The 16,778-nt window shown below is 39.7% G+C and overlaps 2 protein-coding genes across 2 annotated transcripts in view; both read right to left on the bottom strand.

Annotated features, from left to right (window-relative positions):
- C1H1orf162 (chromosome 1 C1orf162 homolog) overlaps positions 1-16,778 on the bottom strand; it is a 256,729-nt gene that overhangs the window by 134,172 nt on the left and 105,779 nt on the right. The window lies entirely within an intron of this gene.
- Positions 830-10,899, bottom strand: LOC126950786 (acidic mammalian chitinase-like). The gene is given in 12 exon segments (XM_050784810.1): positions 830-1,077; positions 1,821-1,962; positions 2,050-2,160; positions 2,605-2,708; positions 2,711-2,789; positions 3,085-3,208; positions 3,390-3,514; positions 5,766-5,931; positions 6,633-6,689; positions 8,825-9,026; positions 9,505-9,534; positions 10,732-10,899. Coding segments are annotated over 12 exon segments (1,413 nt in total). The 5' UTR covers positions 10,757-10,899.

The following is a 16,778-nucleotide window of genomic DNA, read 5'->3' as shown; positions in this document are numbered from 1 at the left end:
CTGTAGCTCAGCTCTACATCTAGGACGACTTTCCTTCCCTAGTCCCTTGCTACAGCCCCTGAGCTTACATATTACAGACCCACCCACGTGAGGGATGACAGGCAATTCCTTGTTCCCAGCTGCAAATGCTGAGGTGTGATGATCTTATTGGCCCTCTTGAGCCTGATGCCTATCCCAGTCAATCAGCCAAGCCATCGGAGTGGGTATGCATACAAGCACAGCAGCTGGGGGCCACCACTGCGATTCCAATGGTATATGTCGTCTCCTGAGAAAAGGAGCCTGCCTGGCCCATGGGCTAGGGAGACACCCTACATGGAGTGTACTGCACAAATCTTCCCAAACCTGTCAGTCCAGGAGGTGCTGGAACAGCTCTAGGTCTTCAGTAGAAGTGGAGAGAATGTCCCGGTCTTCCACTCCTTGAGCAAGCCAGGCAGCACTGCCTATGTCCCCCAGTCTCATGGAAGCACCTCAGCTCCTTCCTGAGGAAAACTGCCCGGTGACAGACCTATCCTTTTCATGTCCTCATCTCACCCATGCACCAAACATTCAGACATTTCCTCCTTATGGCTTCCAACCTTCATGCAGATGAACACAGGCAGATAGAAGACTGTGGTGCTTTAGCTCCACCACTTCCTCCCACACTCTACTCCACCACTCCACCCCCATGCATAGCCCCTGCTTTCATATCTAGAAAAGGTTTCCACCTACATCACTTAACACCAAGGACACTCAGGTTTTGACTGCTGATTGTATTGCAGGACTTTAGGTAGGAGCAATGCGTCCTAAGCAAAAGGGACTGGAACTCTAGGGAATATAGACTAGGTCAGGTTTATGTCCAGTTGCAGCCATCACAGCTGGTGTCGAAGACAAGTCCGGCCGGGCAGTTCTGCTGGTACATGACTCCATTCACGCAGTGCCAGAAGGCGTTTCTGTTATTTGCCACTGGGTAGAGGCCATTGGCTTTGCCAGCACAGAATCCACTGCCTCCGGAGCTGCCTCCAGAGCCGCTGCTCCCACTCCTGTTCCCACTGGGAGCAGTAGTTGTTGGCTCGGTTGGCTGAGCTGGAGCCGTGCAGCCTGAAACACAGAGCAGTAAGAGCAGACTAGTGGGCTTGGGAGAGGCTCTAAGCTTCACCTAGAGGTGAAGAGAACTGTGGGAGTGGAAGTGTGGAGGTGGGATGCAGCTGGCTCTGGATCTCTGTAACTCAGAAGAGAAAGTAGCTCCATGGTCAGGAGTTAAGTAAAGCTATTGTGTCAAGCCAGCCTGCCTTCAATTGTAAAAAAAAGGTTGCTCTTTCCTTATAACATCCAAATCACTCAAAAAATATTTACTAACCACCAAATGTATGCAAAACACTTTTTTAGAATCTGGGCATACATGGTGAACCAATAAATTCTAGGAAAAATCTGGAAAAAATTTAGAGAATTGATACGTCCCCTGAATCACAGACTGGAGATATGTGAGCATTGGTGGGGGTTTCTTAAATCTCCCCAGGTGGGCTGAGAAAGACTTTGAATAAGCGGTTCATAGAGAAGTAGATACTTATACTGATGTTAGTATAATTTCTTGAGGCTCTTCCACACCCTTAAGACTTAGCAGACTTAGAACACCCACCCAGTTAGGCCTGGCTTCCCATAAGTGCATAATGTTCCTGACATGGCAGTTCAAGGGTGGAACCTGTCTCTCACCTGGGCAGGAGCAGTGAGGTGAAGTGGAAAGAGGATCCCTGGGCAGAGGGTAGGTGGGAAGACATCAGGGTTGCTTTTTGAGTTGGAGAAGGGGCATTTACATACCTGGGCATTCCCGCCTAGTCCCTTACTTGCACTCTGCAGGCCGAGGACCTTCTTCAGGGTGGAGATTAGGGGAAACTTGCCCTGGTTGCAGAAAGTGCCAGTAAAGTCATCCAGATCAATGGCCCAGACCATGGCGCCTCCAAATTGGTTGCTCTTAAGCCATTGAGGCTGTTTAAAGAAAGAGGATAACAGGAATCACTTGCTTTTCTGGGACTCAGGGCTGGGACCTCAACATATTCAAGGGACTGATCTTACCTTAATATTGAAGCTGTTGACGTTGTCATAGCCAACCCACACATTGCCCTGATAGGCATAAGGCGCTTTCTTAGGGTCATCCCATTCCTGAGTGGCTCCATTTTTCAGGATCTTTCAAAAGTCAAGAGATTCAAATCTTTTAAATGTTACTCCCATTAAAGAAAAACATGTTTCTAATTTTTCTTCTTTCATGTTTCCAGTTGGGGTTTTGCTCAATTTCTAATTACAGGTTTTTATATGTAGTAAAGAGGATCAAGTTGCTCGTGAAATGATTTTGGGAACCCACAGTAAGATGAGAGGTATATTTATTTTATTACCTGTGTGCTAATATAAATTACATGAAAAAGGTAGTCTGTCATGTGAAGGGATATTATGCATTATTAAATGCTCTTCATTTGGATTATGTAAATGAATGTTATTTAAGCACTTTAAGCAGCTGTGTTTAAAGTATTTAGGTCAGAGACAGAATGAACATTCAAGATTTCAGCAGATTCTAGCTACCCTAAGGCACAGTGTATGGAATTCACAGAGCACTTTTCAGTCCAATCTATGTACCTCATAGTAAGCCCATGTCCCAGACTCCCTGGTATAGGGCCCAGCAGGACCAGCACCAGAGGTGGGGGCACCAATTCCATCATTGGAGGGGTTGCTCAGGATGAGACGTGTCCATAGGTAGGGAATCCAACTAGGAGCTTCTCAGCTGGGGCTCCGTTGTCCTTCCAGTAGTTCATGACATAATCCTGCAATGGCAGTGGGTTAGTTACAGGGCGCAACCAGATGAGGACCCAGTGCTTAGTTTTATTAGTCCCCTATTCCAACAGGTGAAACTGTATGCTGTTAATTGCAGATTGAGTAGTTTTTTTTTTTTTTTTCCCCAAAACATTTTGGTGAAGTTGTAATTAATGAAATATGATCAACGTGAGGATAGTTGTTTAAGTGAGACACTTGCAGAATTTGTGTTTACTATGCGTCAGAGTCTCTGTGTGATTAACATCATCATCTCTGGTCTGCACTTGCATCTGTACAGGGACTCACCACATTGAGGTAGGCGTTGCTGCCAGTGTCAGTCGGGTATTTGTACAGGGGGCTGTTCTCTCCTGTGTAGCCCTCCCAGGTGCTATGGAAGTCATAGGTCATGACATGGATGTAGTCCAGGTACCTGAGGTGGGGTAGAGGATTTAAAATCATTTCTGATGGTCATTTCCCACACCCACGCAGGCACAGGACACCACTTCTAAAGCCTCCTAAACAAGGTCCCTGAATAGCAAGCCAGACCAAGGACAAGCCTAGTGTGCCCGAGTGACACCTCCAGGAGTTTGAAGATAAGGCACATAACTCACTGTGACAGCTGGGGGATCTCATAGCCAGACTGGATGGTGGAGATACCAGCAGCTACTGCAGCAGTGACCAATAGCCTGGGCTTGTTGCTCTGCTTGGCCTCCTGCTCAAAAGCTTGATGCATTTCCTACAGAATAATAAGGCGTAATAGGACATCTATGATGCTGATTTTAGCTCCTTAAATAATAATAATAAACATATGTTTGTATAATGCTCCTCTTTCTTAAATTGCTTTCACATATTTTATTTTACTTTAGTCTTTCAACAACCTAATAAAGTAGATAGGATAGATACTATTATTGAATTTTATGGCTATCTAATATGCATAAGAGTTAGGAGACTTTCACCAAAGTCCCACAGTGAGTTAGTAGGTAGGTAATGACCAAAACCCAGGTCTCAGACCACCACCAGAGCTCCATTGTATCTCTATACTTTGAAGCTATAGTTGCAGTGATACCCTACATCCAGCAGTATAGAAATTTGTTTCATAAAGTAGATGAACTACTTTATAGGACTGACTTCCCAACAAATAAAATGGTGAATTGGCCAATGAGGAAGGTGGTAACAGCTAGATGATAGGTTCCCATTCAATGCTAGAGATTAATCCACCTGTATCTGTGTGACTATAACCTCATTTGGAGTACTGGGTTTAGTTCTTATAATTGCACTATTAGGGCATGCCAGAGTATGTTCCAGTGAAGGCTGGGCCTGAAAATTGTCTTGTTGTTATTGGTAGAAGGAACTAAGATATTTAACTGGAATAAGAGAAATTATAGGCAAGGCGTTACAGCTGTCTTAAGACATTAAGCCCATATATTGCAAAAGGTGTAGCCTTATTTTCTGTTGCTTCTGCAGGCAGAACTAGAAACAATGACCAGAAGTTATAAGTTATGACTGGAGGCATGTTCCAGCCAAGAAAAGAGATATTCCTTTCTGATCATTAGAGCAATTCAACAAGTAAGGAAATTGACTTTTCACCTATTACTTAACACTGAAACTATTCAGAGGCTGGGTGATGATCTGTTACATAGCATGGTATAGCAAACAATCTGTCTTGGGAGACAGTAAGTCTAAAAACCAAGTATATCAAGTCAAGCTTTTTTGTCCTAGACTCCAGATTGATATTTATCTGATGTCTACTGGGCATTCCATTAGGATGCCCTACAGATACCTCACACTCATCAAGTTCAAGGTCAGTTCTTCTTCTTTCAGATCTACACTTCTTCCTGTATTTACCATCTTACTTAATAGCATTAAAATCAAACCCATCGTCAATGTCAGAAAACTGGGGGTCCTCTCCGTTTCCCATTTCCGGTTGATCTCCAAATCCTATTGATTCTATCCTCTTGATATCTCGTATATACATCCTCTTCTTCCCTCAGTGTTAGAGCCTTTGTTGGGGCCCTGATCATTTCTTCCTTGATTTACTGCAAAAACCTCCTAATTCTATCCATGCCTTCTCATCTCCTTCTAATTTGTCCTCTATGGTTAAAGCCAGCTCTCTACTATTTAAAATTCTTCAAAACAGTCCCATTGTGTCAAAGGTAAAGTGCAAATTGCTGAACATAATATGAAAGTTCTCACATTGTCTGGTTCTTCATGCAACTTCACAGCCATTACTCACCCACTTGCTCACACTTATCTGTATATCATTTGTGCCATTCCCATCTTCACTTAATTGGTTAACACCAGTTTCTTTCAAGACTGAGCCCAGGCATCACTTTCTCTAGGAAACACTTTCTGATGCTGCCCCAGAGCAGATTTAGGTACTCTCTTTCCTTGTTACTTTTGTACTCTGCAGACCTCTAGCATGGCATTTATCACAATGCACTGTCATTGTTCATTTTTTTCAGTCTTCCATTTCAGAAGAAGTTCTTCAAAGCCAAGGATAGTATCTTATTCTTATCTTTAGCCTGACAATGTCTGCCACAGAATATGTGCTCAGTAATAATGGGCAGCCTACTGTAATACTTAGAAACAATGGACTCTGTAGCCAAACTGCAGAGGCAGTTACGATGCCTACTAGTTGTATGATCTTGGGCAAGTTACTTAAACCCTCTCTGTACTTCAGTTTCCTCATCTGTAAAATAAAGATTATAATACTTATAGTATGTGTGCCGTAGAGTAAATATGAAGATGATGTGAGTTATGGTTCTTAAAGCAACATGTCAAGCAGCACCTGGCACACAGCTCACATATTGTTTTGTTGTTGCTATTAAATGTTTGTTTAATAAATGCATGATACATAAGAATCTTTGCAATGCTTATATCCTATCAGTTTAAATTCAAGTTTAGTTTTCCCCTAGAGCCACCCAATTCTCCTTGGAAAGAAAGACTTTGAATCTTTTTGGGTTAAAGGCTGTGACTTCCTTCCCCACCTGCACCAGGACAGTGAAGAGATGCTTGTCCTGAGGAGGGCTCCCACGAGAGCCAGGGTACTCCCAGTCCAAGTCCAGCCCATCAAACTCATACTGGCGCAGGAATTTGACAACTGAGGTGATGAAAGTCTGGCGGTTTTCAGAAGTAGAAACCATGGCAGTGAAACTGAGGGTTCAGTCTGACTGAACCAAAGAAGGCAGGGTGAGGCCTTGGTGGTCCCAACACCTTGGAGTAAAATTAAGCTCTCAATTTCTGCCTCAGAGCCCTTCATCAGGACCCATAGCCCAGAGTAAAGCATGTTCTTGGTTTTCTCCTCTCCTTCCTTTGTAATCACTACTCTTCCCAGCCATGGTATCTTTACATTCCCTTTATTTTGTTATCCCCCCCAAACTCTGCTCTTTCTCCCAAGTTGTCCTTGTTTCTTTGAATACCTGGCAAACCCAGCACACTGGGTCCCTTCCCCAAACAGTCCACCAAGTTCACGTACCCTCCAAGAAGTCCTCTTGTTTATTTGCGTGATTTTCTCATTCCTCTCCACACCAAAAGATAAATAGAGGGAAGCACTGTAACACTCTAATCGGGGTTTGTACTCTTGAAATACTTTATGAAGAGGTTGTTTGGGAACCTCAGTAAGTAAACCTCTGTGGATAAGGCCCCAAAATGTCCACCAAAAATTAAATGTATGAAATAAAATGTGTTCCACTTAATATTGTGGTTCTGGTGTAGCGACTTATTTAATTCATATATTTGTTTATGTACATCCTCAATACCCTGTCTTAGACTGTGAAGTCTAAAGGGACAGTGATCACATGGGGCTAACTTATTCTCAATAGCAAACAAACAACATGCTCTCCAAGAAGACTTACGGGGCAGTCCCGGAGTTCCAGCCTCCAATGGCCAGGAGAGTTTTCAGCTGCCTGTTCCTGTAGAGCAAGGATAGAAACAGATAAATTTCAAAATTTATGACTCCCTCCATTTAAAATGCATTGCCTTAGTATTGGATCTGGTCAGATATTTTTGTTTTGCCTTTTGTAGAACAATTTTCCTCCGCTACTGAAAACTTCCTTTATAAAAATTCTTTGTGTTGTTCTTGTCATGAATGCACTCAGGGTTCCCTAGGGAAATCTAAATTTTGAAACTGGGCTTTAAAAAATATTGTGTATTGGCAGTAACTTTGATACGCGTAACTTTAAAAAGCATCAATAGCTAATATAATATTCTGTCCCATCAGATAAAATAGTAAATGTTGCTTGAGCTTAATTACATTCGTAGCCTCTGTAACATTAACATAAATTAATTGGCTTGAAATTATACACATACTCTGGAATAGACATTCCCAAACATAAAAGTATGTAATAATTAAGTGCAAGGGTTGTGGGAGGACAAGATTAAAAATCTGGGTTTATCACCTCTTCCCCTGAGATTCCAATTAGGTTGGATTGCAGTAGGGACTAACACTTTAATCAAGTACCGCACATGATTTTGAGGCAAGGAGTCAATGGACCACACTTTCAGAAACACTGCTGTAAAGGAGTTTATTTTCTCTGAGTCATTGTGACTTAAATTCTAGTGGCTGCATTCACAATAATACCATTACTGATAGTGGCAATCACCTGTACTTTCCTTCCGTTAAATATGACTAAACTGAACAAAATCAACTCAGAATGAATGAAAGACCTCAATTTATGACCTCAAATTGTAAAACTACTGGAGGTTTTACAAATTGTAAAACTCCAAGAGCTACAACAAGAATTTTTTTGATACGACCTCGAAAGTGCAGCAACAAAAGCACAAATAGACAAATGGGATTACATCAAGCTAAAAAGCTTTTGCATGACAAAGGAAACAGAGTGAAGGGACTACCTATGGAATGGGAGGAAATAGTTGGGAACAATATGTCAAGTAAGGGGTTAGTATCAAAAATATATAGGAAATGTTTATAACTCAGTAGTGAGAAAGCAAATAACCTGATTAAAAAATGGGCCAAGGACTTGAATAGACATTTCTCAAAAGAAGACATACCAATGGTCAACTAGTGTATGAAAAATGCTCAACATCACTAATCATCAGAGAAATATATATCAAAATCAAATAAGACACCACTCAATCCAGTTAGAATGGCTGTTATCAAAAAGATGAAAGACAAGTGTTGGAGAGGATGTGGACAAAAAGGAACTCTTGCACACTGTTGGTGGGAATGAACATTAGTGTACCCATTATGGAAACAGTATGGATGTTCCTCAAAAAATTGAAAGAATAACTACCATATGATCCAGCAGTTATACTACTGGGTTTATATCCAAAGGAAATGAAATCAGCGTGTTGAAGACATATCTGAATTTCCATGTTCATTGCAGCACTGTTTACAATAGCTAAGATGTGGAGTCAACCTAAGTGCCCATCGATGAATGAATGGATAAAGAAAATGTGGTATTTATAGACAATGAATACTGTTAAGTCTTTAAAAAGAGGCGGAAATCCTGCCATTTGCAGCAATGTGGATAAACCTGGAGGAACTTATGTTAAGTGACATAAACCAGGCACAGAAAGAAAAATACCACATGATCTCACTTAAAAGTGGAATCTAAAAGAAGTTGAACTCATAGAAGTATATAGTAGAATGGTGGTTAGCAGAGGCTGGGGTGCTGTGGGGGTTGGGGGGGATGTTGGTGAAAGGATACAAAATCTCAGTTACAAATGAGGAATAAGTTGCAGAGGTATATTGTACAGCATGGTAACTATTGTTAATAGCAATATATTGTATTTTGAAAATTGCTAAGAGTACATTTTAAGTGTTCTCACCACAAAAATATCAAGTATTTGTGGAAATGCATATGTTGATAGTTTGATTGAGCCATTCCACACCATATTCATATTTCAAAACATTACATTGTCCATGATAAACACATACAATTTTTGTCAATTATAAAATAAAAATGAAATGCAGAGTCTTGGTCCCCATCTCAGATCCATGGATCTGGACTACATTTTAAGAAGCATTAATGTTTGGGAAGTGCTGAAAAAGGGGATATCAAATTAAATATCTCCCTCCTCTTACTTATTTTTCAGGCCATTGAAAGCTTGGTAGAGAGTCACATCATTCCATTCGATGGTGGTGATCTTGTTGTTCTGCATCCCAGCAAAGGCGTAGATCAGGTGGGTACAGAGGCAGGGGCTGATGTCGTCAGGCGTGAAGCGCCCCAGACCTGACCGGTACTGGGCCCAGTTGGAGAAGTAGCATGTCAGCTGGTAGGCAGAGCCTGTGTGTAGTCAGCAGGAGGGACAATGGCCTGGTTTAGGAGCCACTGAATTGCGCTGTGAGTTTTGGCCCTGCCTCTGTTTCCCTCCCTGTGCCTCAGATGCCTGACCTCTGTGTGGAGGGAGGTAGTATGAACACTCTTGCAGATGCATCCTACGATTCTAACTCAGAACTAGTCAGTAACTTGGGAGTTGTTGATTTTTAACTTTGACAGACTCATTTTGGGATTTTGGATAAGCCTAGGTGGCAGCCTTCTAAGAAAAGATGCCCATAGTCCTATGAAGCCCAGTGAGTACCAGTTTATAATTCAGATGGTCATGCTGAAGAGGACAGCAGTGACAGCCAATCCAAAACACTAGATTACACCCAAATCAAACCCATCTGTCTGTGAAGCAAACAGCAGCTCTCTTTCCCTCATATGGTTTATCTCATATATATATGTATATATTCAATGATAAAACATGGAGTTCATGACTTACCCAGCTGCACATTCAGTACAAGAACAAGACCTAGATAGAAAGAAAAAGCATGTACTTTGAACCAGTTGTCTGTACCCCATAGAATCTAATTCTGAAGGATTGATTGCCTTCCAATTTGCCATAAATTGTTACAGCCTCAGTGAAATTTAGTGGTGATTCCAAAGGCTTTTCCGTGAACACAACAGTAGATCTACCTTTCCCTACCTTTATCAAAAATGACCATGATGCCTTCTTCTTACTCCTTCCATGTCACAAATAAATGTTACTGAATGCTGAGTCCGAAGTCTACTATCTATGGAAGACGTACTTCCTGAAATCACCAACTGGTCACTGTACTCAGTGATGACACATCCATTCTTTCTTCCCCTACCTGAGTGATGGAACACAGCCTTCCAACAGACAAGGCACCTGCTAAAGCAGAGAATTCAGTATCTTCTGGGCATTAGGAGTTTTTTGGAATGACTTTCAGGAGCTCTTATATGAGGAGAGAAGAACTAGGAACTATGGGGTTGAGACTCCAGATGACTTTCCCCGACTTCTACAAAGCAATTCTTCTACTCTGATTGTTTTATAAATTGAGCTTGAGGTTTCATTCGGAAAAGGTTCTGAAGCTTAAACAGTTTGAAAATCCCAGCTCTAGAGCAACCAATAAATTCTTGGTATGACTTGGCTCTAAACAACTTACTGAATCAATTTCTTTGAATAATTTAATTTCTAACATGTTTATGGTACGTCATCAACTCAGTAGGATAATAGAGGAATAAATGGAGAAATAATTCTGGAAACAGCAGAACAAAGACAACTTGCATAACTCTGTCTCAGTTCCTACTGATTTTCTTCCCCGAAAAAGCTAGTCCAAGGACACAAGCACATCAATAAGCATTATTCCAATTAAAGTGAGACGGTGTAGGAAGAAGAGTAAAGAAAAAGGAATGGCCGAACAAAAGACGAAAAAGTAAGACTAACAGTGGGAGAAAGTAAGCCTTTCCTTTAGGACTAGGTCTGTGGGATTAACAAAAGCAGAAATGTTACCAGAGTCAGTTGAGGTTAAGAGAACGAGAGGCAGACTGATTTGTATATAACAAGATTTACTTGAAATTTGAAATAATGAAAGAAGAATGGAAAAGTATAGAGATGTAATATGAAGACCACTTCATGATTGTCAGAGCCTGTGAGAGAAAAAGAAACCAGATAAGACGAAGGGTCAATCTTTGATTACAAACCCACCTGTGAGGAGAATAAGCTTTGCCATGGTTGCAGTCAGTACCACTCCTGCTAGGTTGGATTTTTATACGTTCTGATTCCATGGTTATCACAAAGGCTTCCAAATGGAGAAACAATTTGACCCAGATGTGTAAGTAGCTGATCATTAAATCAACAGACCTTCTCTTCTACAAACACCCTCCCAAGACCTTCAACCTACACCCTCCCACCACCAGCATCACCACCTTCTCTGCCCAAAAAGGACAGAACAATGTCATGGTTCCTAACAGGGTGGTGGAGACCATCACCATGGAAACCACCAGTTTAATAGCTTTTTTGGCAGTTCCAAGGGCTGATAAGCATCTGTTTAGATACTGTGATTAAATTTTCTGTTGTGGACATTTTGTGTCTGGCATCAAAGCAAGTCTTTATGGAAAAATAAATAAAAAAAACCTTTGGAAGTTATTAGCTGTTCTTAAACCTTTTTTCCTCGTGGAATTATTCATATGTAATTTGTACAATCAGTGCCTAAGAAATCTTCCCTCTTTAGGTGCTATTTTCTGAATATTCTATTCACACTTGTTTTTTGGAATGGCTTCAAGTCATTACTATGTGATAATTTTATTTAAGAATGTTTGGATCTCAAAATGTCCCCCCTGAAAGTCATCAATAAGTCTCTGGTGTTCCATAGTTTCAAATTACATCCCCTAAAAACTATTTTATGTTGCTAATGGATATAAATAATGTTGATGATATTGAAATGAGTCACTTCATTGAATTTCAGCTTGACCATTTCTAGAATTTTCTATTTAAATTAACTCCAATCTAGCCCTCCAAACATAATTCACTACTATTATTCTATAATACATTTCTGCTTTGGCCAAAGGTCTATTCTTTGTCCTCAAACATGCCTTGCATGTCTTTGCTCAAGTTGTTTCTCCACTCCTTGACTGTAGTGTCTTGCCTGCAGTGTCTCCTTATCCTCACCGTCCATCCCAATCTTAGCAGTTCTTCAAAGTCCAACTCAGATCTTTTCTTTGTATCTTAATGATCTCTCCTTCTGATGTACTTTATGTGCTCTCGCACATATTTTCTGTATTGCTTATATGATACTGTCTTGTGACAATACCAGGAATGCAGTTGGCGGCAATATGAGTGCTCATTATGGGATTTCAGCACTTTAGCAGAGTTCTTGTGAGTCCAGACAGGTTTCTCCATTTACCACATTTGGAAACTAAATTGTATCCATTTTTCCTATGATCGGTAGGTTAAGTGTTTGGTTCTACTCTCAGAACCAGAAAAAGTCTAATAGAAGTGCTGCCAGAAAAATATTTTATTTTATTTTATCTTAGTTCCAGGGTACATGTGCAGGGTGTGCAGTTTCATTACATAGGTAAACATGTGCCATGGTGGTTTGCTGGCACTATTAACCCATCACTTAAGTATTAAGCCCAGCACGCATTAGCTATTTTTCCTGATGCTCTCCCTCCTGCCACCCCCACCAACAGGCCCTAGTGTGTGTTGTTCAGGGAAAGTTTCAATTGTGAAAATAATCATATCAACAAACACTACAAGTACCTACAATGTGCCCGAGACTGTATTTGGTGCTTATATCACTTAAGCTTTAATTTTGTAAGCAATCGAAACCAACGCTAATAAGTACAAATCAATATATTTGAAAGATATGTAGAAACTCACGGAATCAAAAAGAATACAGAACCTGCCTCTAATATAATAGAAACCAAGTCTTCCTATGGGGAGGGGTGTGGGAGGAAGGCTTAGGATAAATAAACTCCAATTTTATTTTCCATTCATGAATGACAACAGTTAAATCCTGGGGGAAAACATATTGTTGTATTACACCAGACCCTCGATTAGGGAAAGGGCAGGGCACTTGGATTTACATTTTCTGGAGGACTGGTCACAAAATGAAATTCTAAAAGAATAAAAAGTTAAAACAGAGTGAATTAAAAAAAAGACTATCATCAGAGGGCTTGATTTTATTATTTCTTTTACCCTAAAGAGGATTATTACTATTGCACCAATTTTGCAGATGAGAAAATCAATCAGCTATTAAACACCAGATCCAGGATTCAGTGACAAGACCATCTGTCTCCAACATGGGGATTTCCTAATTTATACTGCATTGCTTCCCTGTGTTAAGTAAGCAAGCTTTGATCCAAGTTAAACTGAGTGAGGCATTTTCCCAAGGTAGTCAAGAGAATACAGTTGAGCCAAAGAGTCAGAATGTCAAATCAAAGTCAAGGATTTGCAAAAGCAAACAGCAAGGCCAGTAGCTCCAGGTTTACCGTATTCAGGACTATCAGGTGGAGCTACCATTTATATCTAGTGAGGTATATTCTATTGAATTTGGCATCCCCGATTCTAAATAAATGATATGACCTGCAGGTTAAACATTTATTTTCAATAGCTCCTTAAGAGCTCCAGGTGAGTCCGCATCAAACTTGCATCCCATCTGAGCACTTGGGTATTGGAAAGAATCACTGCCATTATGAGTCATAGAATGAATAGTTTTAAATTGTGACCATGTGTATCCTTTTACGTTGTTAATTTTTTTCAACAATCTTGTATTATTTTTAGTCTCTTTAATTGTAAATTCTACTCTGCACATGAGTTTAGGTATACATTTTAAGAAAAATGTGGATAGGTGTGGTGGTTCAACACCTGTAATCCCAGCACTTTGGGAGGCCAAGGTGGGTGGATCACCGGAGATCAGGAGTTCGAGACCAGCCTGGTCAACATGGTGAAACCCCATCTCTACTAAAAATACAAAAATTAGCTGGATGTGGTGGCGGGTGCCTGTAATCTCAGCTAAATGGGAGGCTGAAGCAGGAGAACTGCTGGAACCCAGGAAGCAGAGGTTGCAGCGAGCTAAGATAGTGCCATCGTGCTCCAGCTCGGGTGACAACAGTGAGATTCCCTCTCAAAAAAAAAAAAAAAGTCAAAATGAAAACCCTTTCTCCATCACGTAACTTAAAATATAACATTATCTTTGACTGTTATCCTATATACTATCCTATATATATCCTATATACTTCTTTAATGATGAGTTAAAAGCTCATCATTCCCCTGGAGAAACCACTATTCTGAGTTTGGAACTATTTTCTTACTTCATTTATAGTATTATCACATATGTCTGTTTCCCTAAATAATACATTCTTTAGTTTTATATTCACTTATTATAATCACTTTATTATATTAGTTTCAACATATTCATTAGTCTTGACTTTATAGAAATGAAATAATACCATATGCATTCTTCTATTTCTTGCATTTTTAGCTCAGCATTGTTTTTGAGATTTATCCAATTGGTACAAGTAGCAGCTGTTCACTTATTTTCATAGCTCTATGGTATTCCATTAGACAAATACGCTTTGATTTACTGATCCTTTCTCTGTATAACAACATAAGGTTTATTTTCAGTATTTTCTTCTACATGCTGCTGTCAGCGTTCCTGCACACATGTCTCTTGGTGCTCTTCTGCAATAATTTTTCCAGTGTTTACACCTAGGAATGGAATTGCCCAGTGAGATAGCACATGCATATTAAAATTTACTATTTACCTAGAAAGTTTCTTCCAACGTAGTTATATCAATTTACACTATCAACAGCAATGATTGAGAATTCCTACTCCACCTCTTTGCCAAAACTTAATCATCAGACTAAATTTGTGTCATTAAGGTGAGTAGTTTCAGTTTATATCTATCACATTACTAATGTGGTTGAGCATTTCTTGACATTTATTGGCTGCTTTCGTTTCCTTTTCTGTGAAATGCCTGCTTGTATCTTTTGCCCATTTTTCTATTGTGCTGCCCACACGTTTATTAATTTTTATCACCATGCTTTATATATTCTTGATTGTAATTATTTTTCAGTTATGCCCATTGAACATATCTTTTCCAACTTTATGGGTTATTTTTTCACTCTCTTTATGGTGCCTTATAATGAAAATACATTCTTAATTTTAATATAGCCAAATGCATACCACTTGTATTTTATAGTTTGATTTTTTGGAATCTGATTTGAAAAATTTCTCCCTACTCTGAGGATGTAAATATACTTTATATTTTCTTCTAAAATTTTAAATATTGTCTTTAAATTTGAGCTATTAATTTATTAAATTTATCTTTTGTGTGTAGTGCACAGACTTGATCCAATTTCATTTTTTCCATGTGGGTAACTGCTTGCCCCAACATAACTTTAATAACCCATCTTTTCCACACTAATTTGAAATGCCATTTCTGCCACTCCTCAGACCTGTCATAGGTAATGGTATCCCATCCTCCGACAGACACACACAGTTTTTCATCCTCAGGAATGCCTTAGTTTTCTTGGCCTTTTATGCTTTCATTTTAGTTTTATCATAAAAGTCCCATAAGAAACCCCACTGGAATTTTGATTGGATGTACCTGGAATAACATTGGAAAAAATGAAAATCTTTATGATTTTAAGTTTTTTCATGAAAATGGGTTGCCTCTCAAGTTATTTACATCTTTGAAAGTGTCTGTTAATAAAGTTATTATAACTTTCTCCATAGTAGTCTTTCACATCTTAAGAAATTACAGATCTCCATATGACCCAGCCATCCCATTACTGGGGATATACCCAAAGGATTATAAATCATGCTGCTATAAAGACACATGCACACGTATGTTCATTGCGGCACTATTCACAATAGCAAAGACTTGGAATCAACCCAAATGTCCATCAGTGACAGACTGGATTAAGAAAATGTGGCACATATACACCATGGAATACTATGCAGCCATAAAAAAGGATGAGTTTGTGTCCTTTGTAGGGACATGGATGCAGCTGGAAACCATCATTCTTAGCAAACTATCACAAGAACAGAAAACCAAACACCGCATATTCTCACTCATAGGTGGGAACTGAACAATGAGATCACTTGGACTCGGGAAGGGGGACATCACACACCAGGGCCTATCATGGGGAGGGGGGAGGGGGGAGGGATTGCATTGGGAGTTATACCTGATGTAAATGACGAGTTGTTGGGTGCTGACGAGTTGATGGGTGCAGCACAGCAACATGGCACAAGTATACATATGTAACAAACCTGCACGTTATGCACATGTACCCTAGAACTTAAAGTATAATAATAATAATAAAAAAATAAAATAAAATAAAAAGAAATTACAGATCTCTTATATATATTGTCTTTACTGTAGATGGTAGCATTTTAAAGTGCATTTTCTATTTATCACTTGTTTCTATAAATGCAATTAATCTTTATATAAAAACTTTAATTCCAGCAATACCACAAAATATGATTATTAGCTTGAATAATTTTCTATGCATTTTTTGGTTTCTATGTCATCTGAGAATAATGGCAGTTTTCTTTCTTCTTTTGCAATATGCTTAGCTTAAAGGAGCATCATATAAAAGGAGAATGAGGAACGATTTCTGAGAAGATGGCAGAGTAGAAAGCCCCAGGAATCTGTCTCCCTTCCTAGACAAAAAGTTTACTGGCAGAATTTGTCTGATGCAACTACTTTGGATCTCTAGAGTCTATTGAAGCCTTGCAACTTCAGAAGAAAGCTTGGTAGGTAAATTGAAGTAATTTTAGTCGATTTCAGTTCTTAGCACAGTAGCAGCTATTCTTCCCCCACCACTAAGCCCCAAGGCAGGCAGCTGTGCATATGTTCCAGGAGCAGCTTATACAGAGCTTGTGGGAACCAGGGTGGGCAAAAAAGGACTATGTCCTTCAAATATCAGAGATCTGTGCTCTTGTCACTGATTGCTGCTTCTGATTACAAAGGTGCAGACAAAGAGGTAGGCAGTCATTGTTGTTGCACTTCCCCCCATTGTTGCAAGCTACTCCCCATCTGGCTCAAGTAAAGGGTTGGCACCATTCTTATCTTCCCTTTATTTTTCTCTTTCCAACATTTGGAAGCCAAACATCAAACACTAGAACATTAAAAAATAATTGTATATATTGGGAGAATTAGAAAGTGACTGCATATGCCCAAGGAAAGGCTCAGAAAAGACCTGTGAAGATCTGAAGTTTATACTTCAGGCTTATTCTCAGCACA

The sequence above is a fragment of the Macaca thibetana genome, chromosome 1 (assembly GCF_024542745.1).
Source record: "Macaca thibetana thibetana isolate TM-01 chromosome 1, ASM2454274v1, whole genome shotgun sequence".
In the NCBI taxonomy this organism is placed as follows: domain Eukaryota; kingdom Metazoa; phylum Chordata; class Mammalia; order Primates; family Cercopithecidae; genus Macaca; species Macaca thibetana.
Note: the sequence above shows the minus strand (reverse complement) of the source record. Positions and strands in the feature narration are given on the sequence as shown.